This window comes from Macrotis lagotis, chromosome 4 (assembly GCF_037893015.1).
Source record: "Macrotis lagotis isolate mMagLag1 chromosome 4, bilby.v1.9.chrom.fasta, whole genome shotgun sequence".
NCBI lineage: Eukaryota > Metazoa > Chordata > Mammalia > Peramelemorphia > Peramelidae > Macrotis > Macrotis lagotis.
The window spans coordinates 82,050,777-82,076,790 of NC_133661.1; the positions used below are offsets into that span (position 1 = coordinate 82,050,777).

The 26,014-nt window shown below is 39.8% G+C and overlaps 1 protein-coding gene across 1 annotated transcript; it reads right to left on the minus strand.

Moving 5' to 3' along the window:
- Positions 1 to 17,664: 17,664 nt before the first annotated feature.
- CYP26A1 (cytochrome P450 family 26 subfamily A member 1) lies at positions 17,665 to 21,805 on the minus strand. Its single transcript, XM_074231881.1, has 7 exons — positions 21,574 to 21,805; positions 21,150 to 21,374; positions 20,708 to 20,998; positions 20,436 to 20,597; positions 19,635 to 19,769; positions 18,843 to 18,995; positions 17,665 to 18,437 (listed from the first exon to the last, which is right to left on the minus strand). The coding sequence occupies exons 1-7, from the start codon at positions 21,760 to 21,762 to the stop codon at positions 18,096 to 18,098; spliced, it is 1,497 nt and encodes a 498-aa protein (XP_074087982.1). The 5' UTR covers positions 21,763 to 21,805; the 3' UTR covers positions 17,665 to 18,095.
- Between the last annotated feature and the right edge of the window lie 4,209 nt (positions 21,806 to 26,014).

Genomic DNA, 26,014 nt, shown 5'->3' on the forward strand with positions numbered 1-26,014 from the left:
GTCCATAGCTAATCACATTTTCAAAAGTCAGTGATCACTAGCCCTGGGAGTTAGCTGAGTGGTGCTCTGCTCTGCTCTGCTCTGCTTTGCTTTGCTCTGCTAACATTTGTCATTGCCCTAATGGGTGGTCCCAAGGGACTGGTTTAAAGCTTTCAATCAAATTTCAGGGTGGACTATTTTCCTACAACTTTCCTGGATGAGGAAAGAAACTGTGTTCCAGAAATATTAGGATACCATTTGATATAGGAGTCACATGGGATCTTCAGCTGTGTGACTTTGGGCAAGTCACTCAACCCCCTTTACTTCAGTTGCCTAAGCTAAAGAAGGAAATGACAAACGAATCCAATAACTTTGTCAAGAAGTCACAAAAGGGATTTGGAAGAGTTAAGACTAGAAAACATCTAAACAACAAAAAGTGTTTCTTGACTGTAGGGTTTTAAAAAAATTATAAACCAAAATTTAAAAAATTAATAATATTAGCAAAGGAAACAAAATCTAAATATAAGCAATATCCCATTTTGCCTATTCATTTCACTCTAATTTACTTTGATATTCTCTTACTTAGTCTCCTTTCTGTCCTTAAAAAAATTAGTCTATCTCTCCCATTACAACTCCCTTAATCTCACTGACCAAAAAGACAAAAAACAAACCTGAAAAATAAAGTCTTCAATACATGGCTGTATAATCCAACAGGAAACCCAAATTAGCCCATATCCAAATTGTCTTTCTGGATCTAAAGTTTATTACCACATTGCCAGGAGATGAATGATAAGTTTTGTCCTCTCTCTTCTCAATTTCCCTGGTTTACTACTAAGTCAATCAGAGTTCTATTACATTTCAAAGTCATTTTTCTCTACAATATTGTAATGATTGTACAATTGTTATCCTAACTCTACTCCTTTCACTTTGCATGGAGGCCTTCCTCACTTCCAACTTCAGAAAAAACTAAAAATTTCAGTTTCCTCTGAAATTGTCCATTTCATAATTTCTTATAGTAAAATAATATTCTATAACATTCATACAATTTATTGTCTTTTCCTAATAGAAAGACATGAACTAACCCTCCTCTCTCTTCCCAGCTTAGTTTCTGATTTTTGGCCAACATCTAAAGAACTATTGTATATATTTTTGAGCATATAGATTTATTTCTTATTTCTACGATGGGGAGGGTGTAAGGAAAGGTCTAGGCTTAGTAGTAGTATAACTTGGGAATATAATTCCAGAATGATTGATCTGATTCAGAACTTTATCAACAGTACACTAGATCATTTATTTTTTCCACAATCCTTCCCATCATTTCTCATGTTCCTCTTATGTCATTTCTGTTGTCTGTCTAATGGATGTGAGGTAGAACTTCAAAGTTGCTTTTGTTTACATTTATCTATTTTTCTAATATTTTGTTATCTATTATCTCTAATTAGTAGTCACTTAGAGCACTTTTCCTTGTTGTTGCTGATAACTGTATTTTTTCCCCCTACAACCTGCCTGCTCATATCTTTTGGTAAGTTGTCTACTAGAACTTCTCAGAAACTGATAAATCTAGGTCTGTTCCTTATATATCTTAAGTATGAGACCCTTCTTAGAGAAACTTTCTAAAAATATTTCCCTCAGTTATTTGTTTCTCTTCTAATTTTTACTAAATTGAATGTTTTAAAACTTTAAAATTTAGGGGCGGCTAGGTGGTGCAGTGGATAAAACGCCGGCCCTGGAGTCAGGAGTACCTGGGTTCAAATCGGGTCTCAGACACTTAATAATTACCTAGCTGTGTGGCCTTGGGCAAACCACTTAACCCCATTTGCCTTGCAAAAAAACCTAAAAACAAAAAAAAAAAACAAATACATCTAGATCATGTATGGTACATTATATTAGATATTGTTCTAAATCTAATTTCTTCCAGACTGCTGCCCAGTTTGACAATACTTTTTATCAAAATTGTGAGTTCTTCCTAGGTTCCCAGCAGTTAAGAGCACTGGGCTTAGTCAAGAAGAATTGAAGTCAAATTCAGCCTCAAACATCATCACTAAACGCTGTGCTCCTGTGTTTGTTTCCATATGTTGTGTATTTAATCTGTTTCTCTGATCAAAGAAAATCCATTCTTACTAGATCTTGGAATCTGTCACTCCAGGATCTAGACATTTGAATCTCATTTCAAGAAACCACCTTCTTAGCTCTTCACTTGATGAATTATTTTTACTTCTGCCTTTGTCTTCCATGGATAACAGTGAGAAAAACATTATGGTCCTCAATTCCTTGTACAAGCCTTCATGTTGAAGGTAGCTTTTTTGATTCATTCTGGCAATATCAATGTGTCCAAATGAATCACAAGAAGTGAGTGAATCATCTATCTGGATGAATCTTAAGATATTCTTTGTTATCTCTTGGCTACATTCCCCCAAAACTTCAATGGTGCTCTCTATTACTATTACATCAAAAAATAGCTGCTCGATATCTAGATTTGAACTGTTTTTATAGTAAAGTAGTGAGAAGGCAAGGTATTATTTCTTGATTCTATTCCCCAATGAATGCTTTAGGATTTTTGAATGTTACTGTTGGTTGAAGAAAAAAGAAGAAGAAGAAATCAAAAGAAGAGAATGTAGATCATTCCATAACTTTGGACTAAGTGGATTATGCCATTTTCAAAGATTATGCTATTAGATTTCATTAAATTTAGATTTTTTTCCCCTCTGAAGCATTGTATTCAGTTTTCCTGGGTAGGTAATTCTTGGTTGTAATCCTAGCTCATTTACTTTCAGGAGTATTATAATTTAAGCCTTCTAGTCCTCTTTTCAAAGATTATTCTATTAGAATACAAATTCATGGAAGCCCTATTAAGGCAGAAGGATTTCTATTTTTTTAGGCTTTTTTTTTGCAAAGCAATGGGGTTAAGTGACTTTGCTAAAGGCTGATGATCAGTATAACCAAATTTGGAGAAACTCATCACCAGAACATTAACCAGTAGATAACAGATTTTTTCTTTTCTTTTCTTCTTTGGCCAGATAAACTCAAGATACTAGTACGTGCAAAGTACTCTGATCTATATAAAGGAGGAAGAACTTAGGAATCCTTCAAAATCTTAAGGGATAATCTCTGGGATAAAGAACCAAGTTGGCAGAGTAAACCCAGGGATTCACCCAACTTCTCCCAAATTCCTCTCCAAATAACTTTAAAATAACACATAAAAATGAACTCTAGAGCAACAAAACTAACAAAAGGACAGAATGAAACAATATTCCAGTGCAAGACAAAATAGAAGTTTGGAAGCAATTGCCTCTTCAATGAAGTTAGAGGAAAGTGAAGTGCAAGACATGTTGCATCTAGCAAGCCAGCAATGAGGCCCTGAATCCCCCGAGCAAAAAACCTGGAGGGTTATTCCCAGAGCAAGACAGCAGCAGACCTTGTGGGTAACTGAATCTTTAGCCAGGGCTTCTGGGGCTCTCAAACTAATGATGTAAGGGCATCAGACAATTGGTGTGAAGGAGATTACAGGGAACCCTTACTGGTACTGGCTGCAGGATTTGGTCTATAATCCCAAAGTAAGAAGAAGCACTAATACACTAGAGCTCTCTGATGTAGTAGAGTAGAGACTCTGGTCACAGTTTCAGGACAAGAAATATTATTCATGATCACTCACATATCAAAGTACAGTCCAGGAAAGCAATGACTATATCTCTCTCCTTAGATAATACTACCTCAGAAGAACTGAAAATTTAAATGTCCCAAGAACCAGCCCTGTAAATAAGAGAACCAAAAATCTGAAGCTTCAGGCATAGAACTCAACTTTAACATAAAGTTAAAAGTTAAGAAATAGACTGGCCTGTAGAAAGTTACTATGCTGACAGGAAAGATCAAAACACAAACTCAGAAGAGAACAATAATGCCAAAACAGTTACATGCAAAGCCTCAAAGAAAAATGTGCATTGGTCTCACCTTCCTCAAAAGACCATAAAAATTCAAATAACTGGGAAAAATGAATAATGCAAGAAAGTCCTGAAAAAAATCAACAACTTGGTAAAGGAATCCCCGCTCATGCACATATACACACAGATATTGAGGAAAATAACAGAATAATCCATGGAAGAGAAGAACTCTTTAAAAAAATAGTACTGAACAAAAGGAAAAAGAGATACAAAATCTCACTGAAGGAAAAAAATTCCTCAAAAATTAGAATTGGGCAAGTGGAAACTAATGACTCCATGAGACACCAAGAAAATAAAACAAAACCAAAAGAATGAAAAAACAGAACATGTGAAAAATCTCATTGGAAAAATAACTGAAAAATAAATTGAGGAGAGGGATAATTTAAGAATTATTGGACTACCTGAAAGTCAAGATAAAAAAAGATCCCAGACATCATAATGCAATAAATTATTAAGGAAAACTTCCCTGATACCCTAGAATCAGAGGGTTGAATTCAGAGAAATCCACTTATCACCTCCTAAAAGAGATCCCAAAATGAAAACTCCCAAGGATATTATAACCAAATTTTAGAGTTGCCAGATCAAGGTGAAAAATTGCAAGTAGCCAGAAAGAAACAATTCAAATATGAAAGAGTCATAGTTATGGTAACATAATATTTAGCAACTTCTACATTAGAGGACCAGAGGGCTTAGGCTATAATATTGCTGAAAGCAAACAAGTAGGATCACAACCAAGAATCACTTACCCAGGAAAAAATGAAATTTAATGAAATAAAAGATTTTCAAAACTGAATAGAAAATTTGATTGTCAAGTACAAGTCTCGAGAAGCTAAAAAAAAGAAGAAAGAAATCATAAGGGATTCAATAAGACTGAACTGTTCACATTCTTACGTGGGAAGATGTATAACTCCTAGGAACCTTATCATTATTAAGGCAATTACACCAAGTTACATAGTCAGAGGGCAAAGAGGAAGAGTTGACTATGATGGAATGATAGCAAAACCAAAAATACTCCAAAAAGCAAAATTATAAAGAATGCAGAATAGGGTATATTAAATCACAAAAAAAAGAGGCACAAAAGAGCTTTTATAATGGAGAGAAAGGGAGAAGAAGAGACAACAATTAAATCTTACTCTCATCAGAATAGGAGAGAATAGCATATAACGCAGTTGCTAGAAATCTGTCTTACCCTAAAGGGAAGTAGGAAGGGAAGGGGATAAAAGAAAGGAGGGGCTGATAGAAGGGAGGGTGGATTGGGGAAGGTAGTAATCAGGAGCAAAACACTTTTGAGAAGGAATAGGGTGAAAGGGGAAAGAGAAGGATAAAATAGAAAAAATAGGATAGAGGGAAACACAGGAATCATAAAGGCCTCATTTCTCAAATATAAGGATAACTGAATCAAATTTAGAAGAATACAAATCATTTCCCCAATTGATAATGGTCAAAAGGATATGAACAGGAAGTTTTCAGGAAATCAAAGCAATCTATAGTCATATAAAAGTGCTTTAAGTCACCATTTATTAGAGAAATGCACATAAAAAGAACTCTGAGGTACCATCTCATACCTTATCAGATTGGCTAATGTGACAGAAAATAAAAATGACAAGTATTGGAAGAACTGTGGGAAAATTAAACTGTAGAAAAATAATCCAACCAGTCTAGAGAGCAATTTGGAACTAAACGTAAAGGTCTATAAAAACTGAACATACTATTTGGCTCAGCAATATTACTATTAGATCTGCATCCCAAAAAGGAAAAGGACCTTTATGTACAGAAAATATTTAAAGCAGCTCTTTTTGTGATGTCAAAGAATTGGAAATTATGGAGATGTCTACCTCATTAGAGAATGGTTAAACAAAGTATAATATGTAATAGTGATGGAATATATTGTGCTATAAGAAATGATTTCAGAAAATCTGGAAAGATTCCCATGAACTGATGCAAAGAGAAGTGAGCAGAACCAGGAGTTCAGTGTATATGTTAGCAGCAATATTGTAATGATGATCAACTTTGAATGACTTAGGTATTCTCCAGAACATAATCAAAGATGATTCCAATGGATTTATGATGAAAGATGCCATATACCTACAGAGAAAGAATTAATTCCGAATACAGAGTAAAACATAATTTTTTAGCTACTTTATTTTTCTTGGGGGGTTTTTTTGGTCTGTGTTTTTTCCCCACAGCATGACTAATATGGAAATATGCTCTGCATGATTATACTTGTATAACCTATATCAAATTCCTTGCTTTCTCAAAAAGTGGGGAGAGGAGGTAGGGAGAAAATTTGGAATTCAAAATTTAAAAAAACAAATGTCAAGGATTGTTTTATGCGATTGGAAAAAATAAATTTTTTTTAGGTTTTCTCAAGGCAAATGGGGTTAAGTGGCTTGCCCGTGGCCACACAGCTAGGTAATTATTAAGTGTCTGAGACCGGATTTGAACCCAGGTACTCCTGATTCCAGGGCCGGTGCTTTATCCACTGCGCCACCTAGCTGCCCCTAAATATTTTTTAAAAATTAAAAGAAAACCTTAAAACAGATCGACATTGTTAAAGGTCATGTTAGCAAAAATTCATGATTTTATACAATTTACCCAGATTAGGTGTTTGGGGTCAGTCAAATCATCCAGATAATTATAGTTGTGAAGAACTGGCTTTTGAAGGAAACAGAAAGAATTCACTCCTGTCTGTACCTCTGTTAATACTGCATTTGGATGAATTCCCAATTCATATCTGAAGTCAACTTTGTTTTCAACTCAGTTTTATAAACTACATTTCATCACATACTCTACAGCACTGAAACTCAATTTAGGATAAGCCCAGGGGGAGAAATGCAGCATCATACTCCATAATGGCCAAGTCCATTAGCCAGAGAACTCCATTGTCCTCTGCTTCCCAGTTTACTTTGTGGTTCATTGTTTGACTTTAGTTCTTTAACAAGGGAAATTCAGAACACTAAGTCATCACTTTTCTATTAAGCTCTCTTTCCACCAAACCCCACAGGTGACAGAGGGTGTGATACAGTTACAATGAATCTTTGGCTGACATCATCCATGGGCCAACTCTCCCTCTGATAAAAAAAAGACAGAAAGGGGAGGCCTAGACTTCCACCTTCATTCAAATTATGCAGGTAATTAACTCAACTGTGATGTCCCAATAGAGATCTGGTTTCGTTTCACCAGTAAAGAAAAAGCTCCCTGGCATGTTGACAGGTATGACAAGGAAAATACCAGTATTGTGAAAATGTTGGGGGAATTCTGTAAATAGGGCTGATGGCTATGCAATCATAGAACAGAGAACTACAGTAGCTTAGGGCTAGAAGTGACTCTTAGAGATGAGTTAATCCAATCCCTTCTTTTTTTTACACAAGAGGAAAGTAGTAGAAGTGGTACTTCCAGGTCTCTTGGCTCCAAAGCTCAGTATTCTATTATTTATTCAGTCATGACCCTATCCCTTGATAGAAAAAAAAAAACAAAAAACACTGTGTTTATGACTTAGGTATTTCAGCTGAAACCTTCCTGAATGCCTTTTTATATTGTGAAAGCTATCCTCACAATCCAGAAGAATCAAGCTAATCATCCATTTGCCCTTTAAAATATTTTTTTGATGCCATAGAAATAAGTGTCCCAAAAAAAGGTCTTGAATAAGATATGTGACTTGGTCATCTCACCTGGTACCTTCCCCTCCAGTGTAATTTCAGTCATTCAACTTTATAACATAGTTTTCTTTTCTCTCCAATTTTCCTTTCTGTCTCACCTCCTTCTTTATTTTTCTTTTTTTTTTCAGAAGTATTCATTTTTATTTTTGCATCACAAGGTGTAAAAGAATTAAAGTATTTGTTATGAACAAAGGCCTTCATATTGGTAAATCTGGTAGAGTAGGAGTGAAATTTTAGATCATCTGTGGAGTTAAATCCTTGAAAGGAAGAGCTCTTTCATTACTATTCTTGGTAGAGTCTAGCACCTTGCAGAGTGGAAAATATTCAGGGATGTACTGGTAAATGTTTAATAATCAACTTTCAAAAAATCATACTTAAGACATATTTTTAAGTTTTATCTACATTATTGACATTTGCTCCATCAATTTCCTAAGTCTAGAGGTTAGCAAACTATGGCCTATTGGTTAAATCATTGGCCTACCTATTTTCATATAGATCCTGAGCTAAGAATGATGTTTACCTAAAAATGTAAAAATCAATCTTAGCTCAAGAGCCATACAAAAGCATTCAGCAAGTCAGATTTGCTGACCCTCCACCCCCCACTCCAGACAATCAGCAAAATAATGAAGCAACTCTTAATCTGTAGCATTTACTGATTTCTGAGATATAAATACTCACATTGAAAATTTAGCAATTCTTTCTTATGAACCAGTGACCCAGCACACTCTTGAAGACACCCCACCCAAATTTGAGAGTTAATCTGGTTTGAGCCAACAGTAGACTGGTAAACCAGCCCTGTAGAGGGAAAGAGAATTATTATCTCCACCCACCTCATCTGGGTCATATCAGTTTAAAACAGATGCTCAACCAGTAGGAGACATTATATCCTACAGGGAGCATAGATAACACATTGCAGAGAGGTAGATAGTTACAGTCAGTCATTCAAGGGAGGAAGTAGCTTCAAGAACTGTGACTTCTGGGCACAAAAAAAGAAAACTAGCTATGGACTCAAGGAAAATAGTGTCTTTCCCTTCACCACAGAGATGCTTAAAGTATCAAACTATTAGACTAAGACAAATACAAAATAAATATTGTTATCATCTCTACCATTAAGTACCTTATAGCCTATTCTAAGAAACAGTTCTTATATGCACACACATAATGAACTAGCAAATAATAATAATGCACTTCAGATTGTAATCAAGAGAGGAGTAAGGATAGATAGAACTAATCAGGGAAAGTTTTGTGAATGACATGAAACTTGAGGTGAGCTTTAATAGAGGGGTGAATTTAGAGGCATAAAAATAGGGGCAAACGGTTTGAGCAAAGCACAGTGTTGGCAGAGGCACTTTGAAAGTGATAAGAAGGAGACAGGTTGAGGTAAAGAGAAATAAGTTTGGTTGAGGAAGTACAGCCAAATTTTGAAGGATCTTGACTTGGAAGAATTTGAAATTTCTGGGCTAAACAAAAGAAAGCCAATGTAAACTCTTCAGCAGAGAACCTGATGAAAGTTCCATTTGGGGGAAATTAATTTGGCAGAGATGAGTGAGGTGGATTGGAGAAGAAAGACTAAAATGAAAGAAGATAAATCAAAAGGCAATGACAGGAATCCATGTGTGAGATTATGGGGGTCTTGATGAAAATGATGGTAATGGATACAACTCCAAAGTAATAGATTGAAAAACTTCTAGAAAGTCAAATGGACATAACTTCTGAACAGATAGATGGGATGAAGAGAAAATGAATTAAGCCAATTCCAAGGCCTCTAGGCTGGGATTCTGGTGGATACCAATGATAGAAATGGCGAAGTTGCAAAGAAGAGCCCATTTTGGAAGAAGGTGTGAGTTTGGTTTTGAATATGTCATAGTTATGGAGATAGTGAGAAAGTGATTTTTTTTTAGGGTTTTTTTGCAAGGCAAATGGGGTTAAGTGGCTTGCCCAAGGCCACACAGCTAGGTAATTATTAAGTGTCTGAGACCGGATTTGAACCCAGGTACTCCTGACCCCAGGGCCGGTGCTTTATCCACTGTGCCACCTAGCTGCCCGAGAAAGTGATTTTTGAGAGACATTTTCAAAGCCCTACTTTGTGGGTTTTGGTTTGGGTTTGACAATTCAACCCTCTTATTTTATTTCATTTTTTAAATTTCTATTTTATTGTATTTCAAAATTTTCTCTCTCCTACCTGCCATTCCCCATTGATAGGGACCTTCTTCCTGATCTGGGAAAGCTGATACTAATATGAGTTTTGCTACATCTGTATTTTTGTGAACTAGGTGCTACAGTAGCAGCAGTTGTGGCAGTTGTTTGAGTCAGCAATGATAGCTGTGATGCACATTTAGAGCGAGAGAGATTCTGCAAGGAGATGGAATGGGAGCTGGAGCAGAGCACAGCAGCCTACCTGGGCACCAGAGATGTCTCTGCTTTCTACAACCTGAATGTGACAGTGCTCATTTTCTACCAGGAATAGATACCAGACTATGAAGTATGCTCTCTCCTTCTCCCCCCACCCCACCTTCCACTCCCAACCCATAGGATAGAAGTTAATTCCAAGGTTTCTTTTTATATTAAAGTAGTTTGAATTTCTTTTATTGGCTAGGCAAATTTTAAGTGTTATTGAACTATTGATAAATTCTATCTAAATGTATTACTATATTTGTGAATGCGAGATAGCATCAGAGAAAAGCATTTATGAATTAGTATATAGAGTCATGGGCAGTAAATGGCACAGTGAATAAAATTCTGGATCTGAAGTCAGAAAAACTCCTCTTACTAGCTGTGCAACCCTGGACAAGTGGTTGGCCTCAGCTTCCTCATCTGTAAAATGAAGTGGAGAAGGAAATGGCAAATTACTCCAGTATCTCTAATAAGAAAACCCCAAATGGGTCTACAAGAGTAGGAAACAACTGAATAACAAATACAAAAATAAGAAAAGATCACTATTCCAAATATTCTGGGCTTTCTTTTGGCTGGAGGCTGAAACAAATTGAGAGAAAATATTATGGGTTGTTTTTGTTTGTCTGTTTGTTTTACTATTAATCATTTTAAAACAAATTCTCCAAAGTCAGAACTAAGTTTGATCTGGAGTTTCTCCCTCCTTTACCTTAGGTCAAAAATAAGTCAGAGTCCCATCATTGGATCTAGAACAAGGCTGGGTTTATAGGGATGTTGGGCCTCATTAATTCCTTCATCTCTCCCTCCAAATAAGTCCATAGAAAGCTCTCTGTTGAAAGTAGAACTAAGGGTTGTGACTAAGAAGAAACCAATCAGTGGGAGGAGAAAAGGTCTAATTGATCTTGCCTGCCATACATTTTCCAAAAGGTGGTGGTCAAAGAAGGGAGTGAATTCTTTTTTTCTCTTGTCTCTACTTTTATTTCAAGTCTAAAACCAGACAAACACAGAAGGTTACACATCACAATGATAACATCCTACCAGAAGCTGCAAATAAGGGAATGGAGTGCATCTGAGAGCTTGTGGATAAGTTGTAGCTGTCATTGATTGACCTAGGAGTGATGGGGAAAGCCTTGAGAGAAGGATGAATGGGGGGGGGGGGAAATAGCAGTAACTAAGATCTGATGAAAATCTACAGTTAGTGACCAGGAAGAATAAGCACCTGAGAAAGAGAAAGAGAAAGAATGGTAGAAAGAATGAGAATATAGAGTTATGGAAAACAAAGAGGAAAGAGCTTTCAAAAGTAAGGTATCAGCATAGAGTTGTTGTTTAGTCATTTTCAGTTATAGCTGACTCTTTGTGATCCCATTTGGAATTTTCTTAACAAAGACACTAGAATGGTTTGCCATCTACTTCTCTAGTCCATTTTACAGATGAGGAGTTGAGGTAGAGAGAATTAAGTGACTTGCACATAACTAGGGGAACTAAGACCAGATTTGAACTCAGGAAGATGAGTGTTCCTGATTCTAAGGCCAGTGCTCTATCCATTGGATCACCTAGCTGTCCTATACCACAGAGAGGTTAAGAAAAATATGCTTTTAGAAATCTATGGGATCTGACGAGAACAAATATGAAAGTATATTTCTTCTTTCTCAAAGTGTATTGAACAATACTTCAACGCTAACATATTTGTCTTAAATCCCTGACCTTAGAATTAAAGATTCTTGGGGTGGCTAGGTGGCCCAGTGGATAGAGCACCGGCCCTGGAGTCAGGAGTACCTGGGTTCAAATGTGACCTCAGACACTTAATAATTACCTAGCTGTGTGGCCTTGGGCAAGCCACTTAACCCCATTGCCTTGAAAAATCTAAAAAAAAAAAAAGAATTAAAGATTCTTCTAATTTGAAAAGATAATTTAGACAAACTTCCCATCCAAAACAGGAATCCCTTCCACAATCTCCTTTTTATAGGTCAAACAGCCCTGTTGGAACATCTCCATTGTTAGAGTTCACTGCCTTTCCAGGTATCTCATTTCATTGTTGGACATCCAGAATTGTTAAGTCTTTATTATATTAAGACAGTATCAGCCTCTTGGTGATTTCTCCCTTTGGTCCTAGTTCTGTCTTCTGAAACTACATTTAAAAAAGACCCCAATATTTTTCACATGGTAACTCTTGAGATGTTCATTGACTGTTATCATGTCTCCCCTCATTCTTCTGTTCTCCAAGCAATATATCCATAGTCCCTTCAATTATTTCCTTTTTGTTTTAATTCCCTGAACATTTATTATCCTGATTCAATTTCTCTAAATGCTTCCTAATTTATTGATATCTCTTAAAAATATTTTCTGAAGGATAACACTTAGGAGTAGTTTGATTTGCACAATATAAAGATGTTATTGGATGGAGTGAATTAGAGCACAAATGTGAACCTAAAGTCAGAAAATATATGAGCATATATATATATATATAAATTTATGAGCATATTTATATAAACAAATACTTATTGTTTTCTGTGTTAAAGGAATTCTGTTAGACACTAAGAATACAAATATAAAAACCTAAAGAGTCCCTACCCTTAAGGCTTCTACATCCTTCATGGAGAAATAATGATGACTTCAAGAACAAAAGGCTGGAGATTAGAAAGAGGGTAGGACTGACTTCAGTAAAGAATGCCAAGTAGGTCTAGACAAAGAGTGAAATGAAAAATTTAGTTAAATACTCAAAATTAGGAAAACGCTCATCTTCTTTAAGGTGAAAAATACCTGTTTTCCATTCTTCTAAACCTTTCCCCATCTATAGTCCAAGTATGGTTTTGCATGACACATTACTTGATGCCTCTGTGTATTGGATTTATGGACCCAGGTAGAGAAGGGCACAGGAAGCAATCCAGGGATGCGAAATATGTCACAGGAGGGAAAAGATTGCCCTCTTGTGGACCTCCATGTGGTGGCAATGTGAAAAAGGGACCCAGGAATCCTAGACAAGAGACTGGAGGGCCTGAATGGAGTTAGCAGGGTATTCCTCCTTTGATCCTCTTAATATCACAATTGTCATTGATAACCTTCAAGAGAATAACTCAGTGGAGTAGGGACTGGGGATAGAAGTGGAAACAATTATGCAAATGAAAAAGGAAATGGAATAGCAAGGAACTAAAATCATGTTTGTACAGACAAAACATTGGAAACCAATTGTGAAGTCATTAATTGACTGAACAAACTGTGGCATATCAATAAAATGAAATTATTGTGCCATGGAGATAAGAAATATGAGGAATTCAGAGAAACATGGGAAGACTTGTATGAACTGATGCAAAGCAAAGAAAGCAGAATCATGAAAAATTAGATGTCACATGACTACAGTAGGAGAGGGATCAGGGATTGAATCAGAGATGATGATAAGGCTGGGGCTTGCATCTCTGATTTCATTGATGGAGTGCCTAGAAGAAGAAATTCTCTCTACCAAAGTAGGTCAACTACATTATTATAAGTAAAAACACTACTGAACTCAGATGAATTGTCATGACCAATCTTCATCATAGGGAACAAAGATGAAACCCACTTCATTCCACTTTTTAGTGAAGTAGGGAGTAAATAGAGGCAGATTGTTGCATGTCCTGTCAGACTTAGTCACTTTCTTTAGTTACTTATAATGAATCGTTTTTTTTTCATTACAAGGGAAAGTCCAACCTAAGGAAGGAAGAAAATACATCAGGAAATGATTGTGACATTAAAAAAAGCAAAAAATCAATATTAAAACGTTTTTTTTAAAGAATTGTAATTCTAAAAGTATAACAGTCACCTGATATTAACCTAAGTAATTGTTCTGGTCTAAGCAAATTAATCTCCTTATTAAAACCTTTATAAGGACAGGAAAAAAACCAACAAATCAAAAGAAGGAGGTATGTATCACTGTAACATTAGGTTGGATGCAATATTTGAAAACAGAACATTTGTAAATAAGAATGAAATCAATTCGATGCTATTAAGGAAGGGGATAGTCTGTAATGTTTGCACTACACTGACAATAACTAGCTGGGAGACCACTCAAAATACATATATGTGAAGGTTGCTTCGAAGAAGACCAAAATGATATCACTTATGTTTGAGACACTGCAGCTGATCAGATCAATATGAGCTCAGAATTCTCTACCATAAATTGGGCACAAATAATCCATGTGAACACCATATATGTAATATATACATGTAATATGCTTACATTATATACATAATATATGTATGTAATGTGCTTATATTACATATAAATTTGAATAATAGACATTTATACAACATTTTAAGATGGTTTCTATATATTATTTCAGCTGTGCCTCATAACAGCTCCATTGGTTAGTAACTTCATCCTCACTTTATTGATGAGGAAACTGAGGCCCAGGGATGCTAAGGAACTCACATATATTAGGATTTGAATTTACATCTTTCTTATTCCAAACCCATCATTCTTTGCACTGTCATCCCCCAAATGCCTGGAATATTCTTTTTCTTACCTTCACCTCTTGGAATACCTAATCCCTTCACTACATTACTACATCATTGAGGCTTGAGATAATGTGAGTTTTTAAAGGATTTTTCAGCAGAGCATCAAGTATTTCAGATATACTCCCATAACCCAAGTGAATCAGTACCAGTCTCCCTAAGTACAAGGAGGCTCATACAAGTTAGCCCGGCAGCTTCATTCTACTTCTGTAGTGGAAGAAGTGGCAGAAAAGGGAACAGAGAACATATATATCACAGCTTTACTATATATTCTTTAGTAACTTTAATTTATTAGGTCCTAAATGTGAGTTCCCCACCTAATGACTACTACTAATGAATCAACTACTAAAAACAGCTACATTATAATAACCTTGAATTCATATTAGAAATTAAACCAGAAGAAAATTGTAGCTAAATGCAAAGATAGTTCACAGGTTCTCCTTAGAAAGGCATTAGTTGAATTAGTGTCAGTGAGAGTTCCAAAGAAATGAATATAATTTCCTAGAATGTGTGGTCATATATGATCACAAAACTTATGAGAACTATTTTCAGAGATCACCATGAAAACATGAAACTTATCCATCAACATCTTTTGCAAAGGATGAAAAGGTAGAGTACTTCTATGAAGTCCTTGATATTATATCAATATCTGAAGCTTAATGGTTCCAATGAAAGGGTGTGACTAGGTGATAATAGTGTTGTTACCTTCAGCTTAAGACTTTGATAAACTGGAGAGGAATGTAACCCAATTGGTGGAGGACCTTGAGTCTATGACATATGAACATTAGTTGAGGGAAAATGGGCATGTTTATGAATAGTAGATGGAGAATCTATAGGCTTTGTCCAATACTACATACTATAAATCTGGCAGAAACATACAAATGGATCATGAATTAGATCCAAAATTTAACAGAAGGAAGAAACTTAACTTGACTTCAGGAAACAAGTTTTTTTTAAGAACACCAAACTTCTTCCAGAAACAGAGGCTCATTTTTTTTAAACATCAACATTTAATGAGCAGTGTTGCATGTTTGTGAACCATGGAGCACAACTATTTCTGAGGAATTAAAAGCATACCATACAAAGAGCTGCTTCTTGTTGAATTGAAATGTCTCTCTCTGGAAAATGAAGAAATTGGCCCCACAGTTGCTAAGGTCAAAATAAGCTCTAAAATTTTATTGTGTTATTTGTGGGATGAGATGAATGAGGGCTCCTATCCAGAAATAATTCCACATATGGACTTTTAGTTTTATGATTTGGAAACCAAAAGAAAGAGAAGGTGGTATGTGACCCACAGATATTGAATTAAAAGACTTTTAAAAGAAGAATTTCAATAAAAAAGATATATATGAATTTTTATTCAGTGGCATGAGGAGTAGGAAAGGGTTATAGAAAGAAAAAAACAGATACCTGTAGATTCTGGGTAGAGACTTGCTTTCCAATTGCCTAGATTCTAAGGATTGAAAGGATTGTTTTGCCACAAGACGCACAAGATCTGACTTGATGCAGTATGGGAACACAGGAGCATGGTATCATAGACCCAGAGCTAAAAGGGACTTTAGAGATGATCTAGAGATGAAAAATTGAGGCCCAGAGAAGGATTTGTCCATGGAGGCAACCTGAAGTTTGAGTCTTAACTTCTCAATTCCAAATCCATCAATCCTTTTTTCTATGTAGTGACATCTAACTACATAATCTCAGAAATACATTGGGAATGTTTGAACATTGCTTCCTCTGCCTGTAAATGATATGTATCATTGTATCTGTACGGACAATGTGCTATTTTATATTCAATAATATCTCTTTGGCAGCACACATACAAAAACACTTCTTAATCACAACTTAATTATATACCTAGTTGTGGAGGGTGTTAAGTATATCACAATAAGAACCAAAGTCTTATACTAAATATAAAGCAGATCCTTCAATTTACTGTCATAATTAATTGCATGAGGCTATTCTCTAGATAAACTCAAGTCCCCATCACTTTACCTTAGGATATATTGAGAAGAAATAAAGTATGTTTGTGACTTTAACTAGCTGCATAAATTACCCACTAAACTTTGTAGGCAGAGATACAATGTTTGTATTGTTGGTAAAAAATTGGGCTTAGCACAAGTATATAAAACTATACTTGTGATATATAGGTATCATTGCTTCACTACTCAGTTTTGCTGAACTTGTAGTTGTATTTTCCCAAAGTGAATAATATCAAATTTGTGGTTTAGTAAACAATGGCATCTACTGATAACTAAACTACTTTTTAAATTTCTCTTCATATTTAGTAATGAGATTTATAGCTAGATAGTAAAATTCAGACAATTTCCAAACTCTGTACAGAGTGCCATTTAATTCTAAAACTTCGGTGGGATTTGAACCATTTTTGCGCGAAATCCATTTCTTAATCAGAGTGTTTTTCTAGAAATACCTAATACTGTGATTTAAAAGAATAGGGGAGGGAGGGGAGGAGAAGAAACCTAAAATGGATTTTTAGATACCCAGGGACACAAATGATTTAAAAAAAAATTCAGTGAATTTATACTGTACCATTTCAAATATCATCAGTCTCACTGTTTGGGATTTAAAGTTGGCCTGCAGTACAAAGTATGAATGTGCCAGGGTTAGAAATGTGACCAACCAGAACTTTTGCTAAGGTTAGCCAAGGTTCAGAGGGTCATGACTGGGCCATTTATCGGTCATGTCATGCATGCACCCAACGGCCTGGGACAAATACAAACTTTATCTGTCAGTTCTGTAAATCGACCATCTTGCCTTATTGTGAATGAAGAAAAATTGAAATCTCACCTCTTATCTAACTCTAAGATTAAGCTTGCCTAGGAATACTTGCACAGACAATTTCTGAGTAAAGGTGACAGACTAAAGACTTTTAATCTCACTGCCAGTGCAATGGGGCTGGTCTTAATTTGAAAGGTAGATTTCTTATATTTTAGAATCTCAACTTTAAAAAATGTATTTCTGGCATATCTACTTTACTGGATAATATTATCTATTCTACTTGTAAAATCAACTGGCTCAAGTTACTTAGATTATGAATTATAGCAATTACTTTCCAAAGGGTTTTCAAGTTTTCACTTTGGTCTTCTCTACTGAATCTGCAATGATACTTACTTAGATGGAATAAAAATCCCATTTGAGGGAGCCAATACTGCAAAAGTAATTACTGACAACAGAATTGTTTCTGACTAAAATACATTTTATTTTTTTTACTGTTTCTCTCTCTCTCTCTCACACACACACACACACACACACACACAAAATCACATTTTTCACAGAAAATACACACATCAATGACAAATATAAACATGTACACAGATAAGATTTAAAGACAATGAAGACAAAACAAGCTCTCAAATATTCACTTGATAAACTATTCAATAAGATTTTTAAATAATTAAAAAACCCTGCCACTTTACCTTAGTTGGGAATAAAAACCCATTATTTTAGTACTTTAAAAATGTATCCATGGTATTTAGGATGAAAAGAAACACTTTAAAAGCATATAAATAACCATATAACAAATATTTACAAATTAAATATAATAATAAAGTGACAGGGAACACTATAAAAAAGCTTTATGCATATTTCAAATAATTCCTAAGTTTGCTAAAGTTTGTCCTAACTAAATTTCACCCTTGAAAGGCATAAATTTTGTAGGGAGATTGTCCACTGGGTACACAGTAGGACTAGTTTTCATGGTAGGAGGTCCATTTAAAAGTTGCCAATCACAACGCCTGGCCAACTCCACTGTAAATATTTTGAGAAGAATTTTTGCAAATTCTTTGCCTACACAGGTCCGGAGGCCCCCTCCAAATGGAATGAAACTGAATCTGGAAGAATCCTCTGGATAAGGCAACAGAAATCGGTCAGGGTTAAATTCTTCCTTGTTGGTGAAAATGTCTGCAACATCATGGGTATCACAAATACTGTAGATAACATTCCAACCTTTGGGAATCTGGTAGCCCTGTGAAAGAAGATGACAAACTAACTATAAGCTTCAGCTCAGAGTCATGGCAACAACAAAATGCTAGCACACTTCAATCTTTTTTTCTCAAGGTTTTTGCAAGGCAAATGGGGTCAAGTGACTTGCTGAAGTTAACACAGCCAGGTAATTATTAAGTGTCTGAGGCCGGATTTGAACTCAGGTACTCCTGACTTCAGGACCAGTGCTTTGGCCACTGTGCCACCTAGCTGCCCAAGCCCACTTCAATCTTAGGGCAAATTATAAAAATGAGGCTCATTTGAGCAAATTGTGATATACAACATATACAAACATCTTAACAATAGGCTCAATGTAATCATAAAAGAATTTAATCCAATTCAGGGACATAAGGACATATGAGGAGGGAGAGAAAAAAACATAACTTACATTTAGCTCAAAAGTCTTCAGAGCAATACGAAAGCCCCCTGGAACAGGAGGATTCAGCCTGAGGGTTTCCTTAATAACACATCCTATGTACTTCAATTGTTCCAAAATGTCTATGTCCAGTTTTTCATCTTGGGTGCTTTTGCAAAGCAAACCCTATCAAAAAGCAATACAAGTGTGAATATTAATCCATTAAAACCAACAGGATGTTAGTAAAGTGGAATCTTATAAAAATATATATGTAGCTATGTTGCTATGTACATATTTTATGTATGCATACAACACCTCAAACTTATATGTATGTAAAAATATATGTATAAATTTAATATATATCCTTGTGCAAGGAAAAATTAGCAGTCAGCTGATATGCTAAGGAGGTAAAGCTGGAGTAGAAACATAGCATGCCAGTTTACCATCCAAATTCAAGGAATGAATGCTAGAGTGGCTAAAACTGCCATGTTATTTCCCCTTCCCTGCCCCAAGCTGATTTGATAAAAGTTTAATATTACAAAGCCAAGAAGGTGATTTCTTGAAAAGAAGAAGGAGGAGGAGAATATCAAAGCTCAGCAATAGTTTAAGCTTAAGCATTTCGTTCTCCAAGACAGAGGCAGAGCATAAACAAGTTTAAACTCCACTTACAGAGCTTCATAAAAGGAAGGCTGTATTCCCCCAGTTTTAAGCAAAGCTGCTTGGTTCTCTTTCCCCTTCTTAAATCTAGTCTATTTCGTTCACCACAAACCTTAGGTGAGTGAAGAAAAGGGAATGAAACTGTCCAGGTGAAAGCACACACCTTACCTTACTCTTTAATTCTTCTCTCACTTTCCGAAGCACATGGCCATGGAGTCCGAGATAAGTGATCAGAGATGTGGCAGCACTGGCTGTGGTCTCATGCCCTCCAAAGAGGAGTTCAGTTGAAGACTGCTTCAATTCCTGTACAGGAGACCAAGCATATATAGCGTCTTAGGAAAGTACTCAGAGAAATGAAGTTGGATGAAGGCTGTGGGAAGGGGAGGGAAATCGGTTTTAGGGGAAAGGAAGGAAGGAGGAGAAAAGAGACAATTTTCCTGAGCTACAACCACATCGTCATACTGCTTTCCCAGGATATTTTTTTTAATCAATGAATTCCAAAGGCAGATAGATGTTTATTGTTTTCAACCGAAGCAGGATTTGTGATCTAGGTACCTTTAACATTAGAAACTTTTAGCTTGGGCTACTACAAAGGTCAACTTTCCCTTTTTAAAATAAATACTGGAAAAACTTTCCCTGGGGCATTCAGCTATCTTTGACTGAGGGCTGCTCCGTTGGGTAAAATATTCTGTTTGGATGAGGGCTGCTCCTCGGGGATTTAGGAGGAGAGATAATGGCCCAAATCTGACCAACTTCAACCAAGGCTGCCACCTCCGAATGCACAGGTTTCCCCCTACCCCACCAGTATGTGGAACCAGAGCTAGGAAACCATAAGCTACTCTCTTGCCCGAGCTCAAATCAAAGTTCCCATCTGTAGAGGGAAGTGCTTCTGCTGGAGGAGGAGGGGGAGGCCCTCTGCGTCTCTCCCCCTGCTACATCTCTTCTCCAGGTGGCCCAGCCGCTACCCACCTGCATATCCAGCCTCTCGCCATTCTCCTGCGTGTGTTCGATGAGCAGCTGCAGCACGTCTTTGACGCGCCAGCCCCCGGCCCCGGGCTCCCGGGATCCTCCCAGTTTGGCCCGAATGTTCTCTTCGATGCGAGCGTGGATGAGGTTCCTCGCCTTCACTCCCTGTGCAGAAAGAGGCAGCGGGGCTCAGCGGGGCTCACCCCTGCCACTGGAGCAGCCCCTTGCCCTGGCGGCCCTTTTCCAGCTCCACGGCGCCCACGCGTGGCCCTTACCCGGTAGAGTCCACTGAAGGGCACATCGATGGGCAAGGAAAACAGGTTCCGGATCATCTCCTCAAAAGCTTCCACGAGTTCCCTCTCGGTGTCCCCGCTGGTCGCGCTGTCCGCCTCGCAGCCCAGCAGGATGCGCATGGCGATTCGGAACATGAGGCGCTTCACCTCGGGGTAGACCAGCAGGCCGCGGTCGCCGCACTGGAGCCACCTCTCCAAAGCGCTTCTGATCTCTTCGGCCATCACCGGCACGTAACACTGCAGCGCCTCCCGGTTGAAAGCCTGCATGATCAGCTGCGGGGCGGAAAGCGGCTCCATCAGCTTCCCACCTTCCCCCCGGTCTAGCCGAGCAAGTCCCCCCGAGTCCCCGGCGTCGGGTGGGCGAACCCCCCGGGGCGGAGGACGGGAGACCCCCGGGGACCCCCACGCGGCGCTCGGACCTTACCTTTTTGCGCTTCTTGTGCAGGGAGTCATGGAGGTTGGAGAGGCAGCCGGAGCCCAGAATGGTCCGGACGGAGGCGGGCCAGTGCACGGACACGAGACGGTGCTCGCCCAGGAGGATCTGCCTGACGTTGTCGGCTCCCATGACCCGCACCGTGGGCCGTCCGAAGAGATGCGTCTTATAGATGAAGCCGTACTTTCTGCGCTTCATCTGCAAAAACTTCCTCCGCTGCGAGGAAAAGGAGCAGAGAAGCGCCGTGAAGCCGGGGACGACCGCGCGCCTGAAGCAGCGAGCCCGGGCTAGCTCGGCGCAGCAGGACCTCCACGCTGAGCAGGGCGTCCCGGCGGGGTCGGCTCTCCAAGCGCCCGGCTGACGGCTGGCGGAGCCCGGGGAGGAGAAGGAGTAAGCGTCCCGGGTGGAAGCTTACCTGCAACACCATCTGCAGCGTCTCTCCGAAGAAGGGCAGCCCCATTGTCCCCGGGGGCAACGGGAGGCTGCAGCTGGGGTCCCGGGTGCGCAGACAGTACAGGTTCCAGAGCTTGATCGCGGCCAGAAAGAGCAGCAGCGGCAACACGAAGGTGCACACGGCGCTCGCCAGCAGGGCGGAGAAACCCATCGGTGCGGTGTCTCTACCTGCGTCTGCGGAGGAGCGTGGTTTGAGCCCCGCCTCGGGCTTTATAAAGCTTCTCCAGGTTGCGGCCCACTTTTTTGGGATAAGACAACCTCTTGGTCAGATAAATTAGTTCACCCAAAGTTCATCTTTAATTATGGATTGGGGCCCTGGCTCCTCCCCCCCACGAGGCGCTGCCCAAAATCTTTTAACTGTTTGCTCTGCGTAGAGGCGGTGGCTTCCCCGGCTGCGCCTCTTTGGCTGCGCCTCTTTGGCTGCCCCAAAGAGCCAAGGAGCCGCCCATCTCCCTGGGACCAGGTGTTAAGATCCTCCAAAACAATGGAGCACAGAGGCTGGGAGCAGCGGCAGACGCCCGCGCCTGGATTGGAGGGAGAGCTGGGCACAAAAAGAAAAAATGGTCCAAGTCCCAGATCGACCCCAGCTCTCTCTCTCCATGACGAGAAGCCTAAGCTTCTTGAATTAAGTTGAAGCAAGTTCCTGAAACTTACTCTCTCTAACCCGGGAGGAGGTAAAGCCCCAAGACGACGTTCTTTCCACGGTCCCCAATATCGTGATTTGGAACCCGGGTGGACAAGTCTGCCTTTTGTTTTTCCTGCTTAGGAAAAGAATAAGAGTGGTGTGAAGAAATAACTTTTATTCGTAGCAGCAATTGTATGTCATCGACATTGTTTCATGGGGTTCTTTTTTTTTTGACTGTGGTTTTGCCAAGTTTGCAAGTAGAGTTTAAAGACTCCCAGACCGTGGGAAGGGGTGGGAAGGGAAGGGGAAGCAGGGAGGGAAGGGGAAGGAGTACCCTGGACCATGAAACAGGAAGGGAAGGAGAAGGGGAACCCTGGACTTGAGAAGGGAGGGAAGGAGAAGGGGAACCCTGGACCTGAGAAGGGAGGGAAGGAGAAGGGGAACCCTGGACCTGAGAAGGGAGGGAAGGAGAAGGGGAACCCTGGACCTGAGAAGGGAGGGAAGGGGGAAGGAAACCCTGGATCATGGGAAGGGGTGGGAAGGGAAGGGGAAGCAGGGAGGGAAGAAGAAAGTGAACCCTGGACCTTGGGAAGGAAGGGAAGAGGAAGAGGAGAGGAAGAGGAGAAAGATCACAACCCTTTGGGTTCTGGCAAAAGTTAATGGCAGCAGAAGAGGCAGTTAGAAGAAACCCTTTGAGGATGCGCTTTGGAGTTTAGCTGCGAAAACTGTTTCTAGCATCCTGTGACCTTTCCATCTGGGAATTCGAAAATGCCACCTCTGCCTGCCAGGACCCAAAGGGAGGTGCTACTTGCTAAGCTGGTTTAAGGGACCCAAGTTTCCTTTCCCGGTTCCCATTTGTTTCCTGCCTAGAAACTCCTAGGCGAGTAGCAGGAGGCGTTCGATGGATTCGCGGCCCGGATATAAAGTAGTGTGGGCCTTCTGTGTTTGAAAGAGGTTGTCTCTCTCTTCTTCCCCCCCTTGCAACAAAAACAAATAGGAACCCTATCCCAGTCACAGGGTTAATGAAGAACAGTGAGGGAGCCACAAGATTAGTCAGGCAGCACCCCATTTCTCAATCCGAGAGCTGCTGGGTTAAAACGCGACTATAGGAAGCCCGGATTCCTACACCTGAGCCTGAACCCAACCAAGCCTGGAGGTGTGCGGTTCTGGAAAGTGAGCAGCAACTGAATGGAGGGACCCTCCAAACTGGCCCTCAGTCTACCCAAAAGAGGAGTGAGGGGAGGGCGATCAGGAAGGGCAGCCACCTTCTAGAAGTTTGTCACTGGAAGCAATTGCCCTTTCCCCTTTGGCTCCTAAGGGCAGCCCCATCGGGCGTCCCTCGGGTAATCCCTGAGGATGAAATGCTCAATTCGCCTCCTCTGGGCGCGCTGTGAGGGGCTCCTGGTGCTTGCAGAGGGACTACTTCCCGGGGAAACCTATAGGTGCCAGGGCTTGCATAAACCAGCTCAGGAAATACTCTCAGCATCCATCTCCATCACCGAGTCAGGTCAGGTTTTGTTGGCTCCTTGCTGGCTAAAGTGAAAATCTCTACTTAGTTTGGACAATAAGTTATCTAACGGTGCCCAAAAAGCAATGGAAAGAAAAAGGGAAACATTTTTAAAAGTTTGTTTATTCCAATGTTAAAACCCTCCGAGGTTGTTATTTCCTTCTCCCTCTGAGGCCAGCCCTTGGTCAGGCACTGCCACCTTGGAGAACGCTTCCCAATCCTTGATGATAAGCGTTTGACCCAAATCAGTTTGTCATCTGGATGCTAACGGATGTCAGCTCGCTGGGCTAGGAGAGGTCTGTGGCCTCCTGCGCTCTGGCTCTATACAGGTCGAATGCCTGGGCGGCCTCCCCGCGCTGATTCACCCGCCAAAGCCCGGCAGCTTCTGCCTTCCCTGGACTCCATTCAGCACATTGGCATGGGTTCCCGCAGTTATGCGGTCCTGCCTAGCAAAGCACGATTATCCTGCAAAATTCTGCAATGAATAGACTAGGTGGGGCAACGGGCCCCCGGGCAGGGTTTGCCTTTTCTTTCCATTAACTGGCAGGGACCGTAAACTAGGCAGTAGCTTATTAAGGCCAAGAAAGACCCTCTGCATGAATTGCATCTAAACATTTCTCGAAATCTGCGCAGCCCTTTGAGATCCTAGGGCCTGAGGGTTGGATAAATTCAGTCCCAATTCGCCACTTTCCATTCTGAACCACGCCTGCACGGACAGGCCGGCTTTGGAAGAGAAGCTAAAGATTCTCGCGGGGTAGTCGGCACTGATGCTAATGGGGTTGACCATCTTTTGGCGTCTCCGGGCCCGGGAATTGAGCTGGTTAGCAGGGGCGTGACCTCGGGGCCCTCTCCCATTCCTCTGTGCTGACCTGCCGGTGACCTATTCAGCCCCGGACCGTGACATCTGAATGAACTCTGAGGAGCTGCAAAACTTAGCCAAGTTCACCGGCCGACAGATAACGAGATATGCCGGTTTAAATAGTTGCTAATTGCCACAGGAAACCTTTATCTCCGCAGCCATCGAGTCCACTGTGAGACAAGGAAGAATTGCATTGCAAAAGAGTGAAAGGGAGTCTTTAAAAACATCTTGGAAAGTGGTCAATAAATTAGCAACCGGATAGAAACTTTGATCAAAGTACTGCTCCACCTATCACACTTCGAGCTGAAGGGAAACAAAAACTTACTCCGTTTCTCGTCTAGACTTGGTGGGTGGGTGGGTGCAGGAATCTGTTTGTTGGACTGCTTGTGCGCTGGCTGGGGGAGGGGACGACAGCTAGGACTTTTTTGAAGGTTTTTGTCCCTGCAGGATCGAGATTATTTCTAGCAGTCTGAAGATAAACAGGAACAGCCAAGTGCCCCCTCCCTCCCCACTACAACTCCCCCCCTCCCCCGGCTCACACAAAACAAATCATAATGTCGAGGGGAAACCTGCCCCGGTCGGCACCAAAGGGCTAACTAGAAAGTCTTTTCCGCCCCGGGGGGAGGGAAGAGGAGGAGTAGAGAAGGGATTACAAAAGCTCCAGTGGCGTTTGGATAGGTCAGTTCGGTCTTTGCCCTAATTAAAAGTTAGTCATTGACACTCATACCCACCGCCTACTGCTTTCCCCTCCTTTGGCCACAGAGATTTACCTTAAACGCGAGGTCAGGAGGGCAGGGGCTTCCTTCTGGTTCACTAAAGGGTCAACCTGCCCACAGCGCTCAGTTCAGACTTTTAGCCCGACCTTTTCCTGAGTTGAGCTGTCACATCTAAGAACCATATCGGGCCACTGGGTGGGTGACAGGTTGCATGTGGGATGCCGTGAAAATAAGTTGGTATTAAATTATATAGAGGGTGAGCTGGCCTGATCAGCACTCCTAAGCGATTTTAGAATGATTGCCATAATCTAAAAGCAAGATTGAACAGATAGATAGATAGATAGATAGATAGATAGATATACATGCATAGTTGCATAGATACCTAGATATATAGAGATGCATAGTTACATAGATATATAGATACATAGTTACATGGACACATAGAAAAAGAGATACATAGATATGGAGATACAGAGATACATAGTTATATAGATACATATATACAGAGAGACATAGTTACACAGATATATAGTTACATAGATGAGATACAGAGATAGAGATAGAGATCCATAGTTATAGATACATAGATGTACAGATACAGATACCTAGATACATAGACAATATTGAGCATATATGTGCTCAATATATTGCTTTTAGATCATGTGCATAATTTAGATTTAGATACAAATACATAAA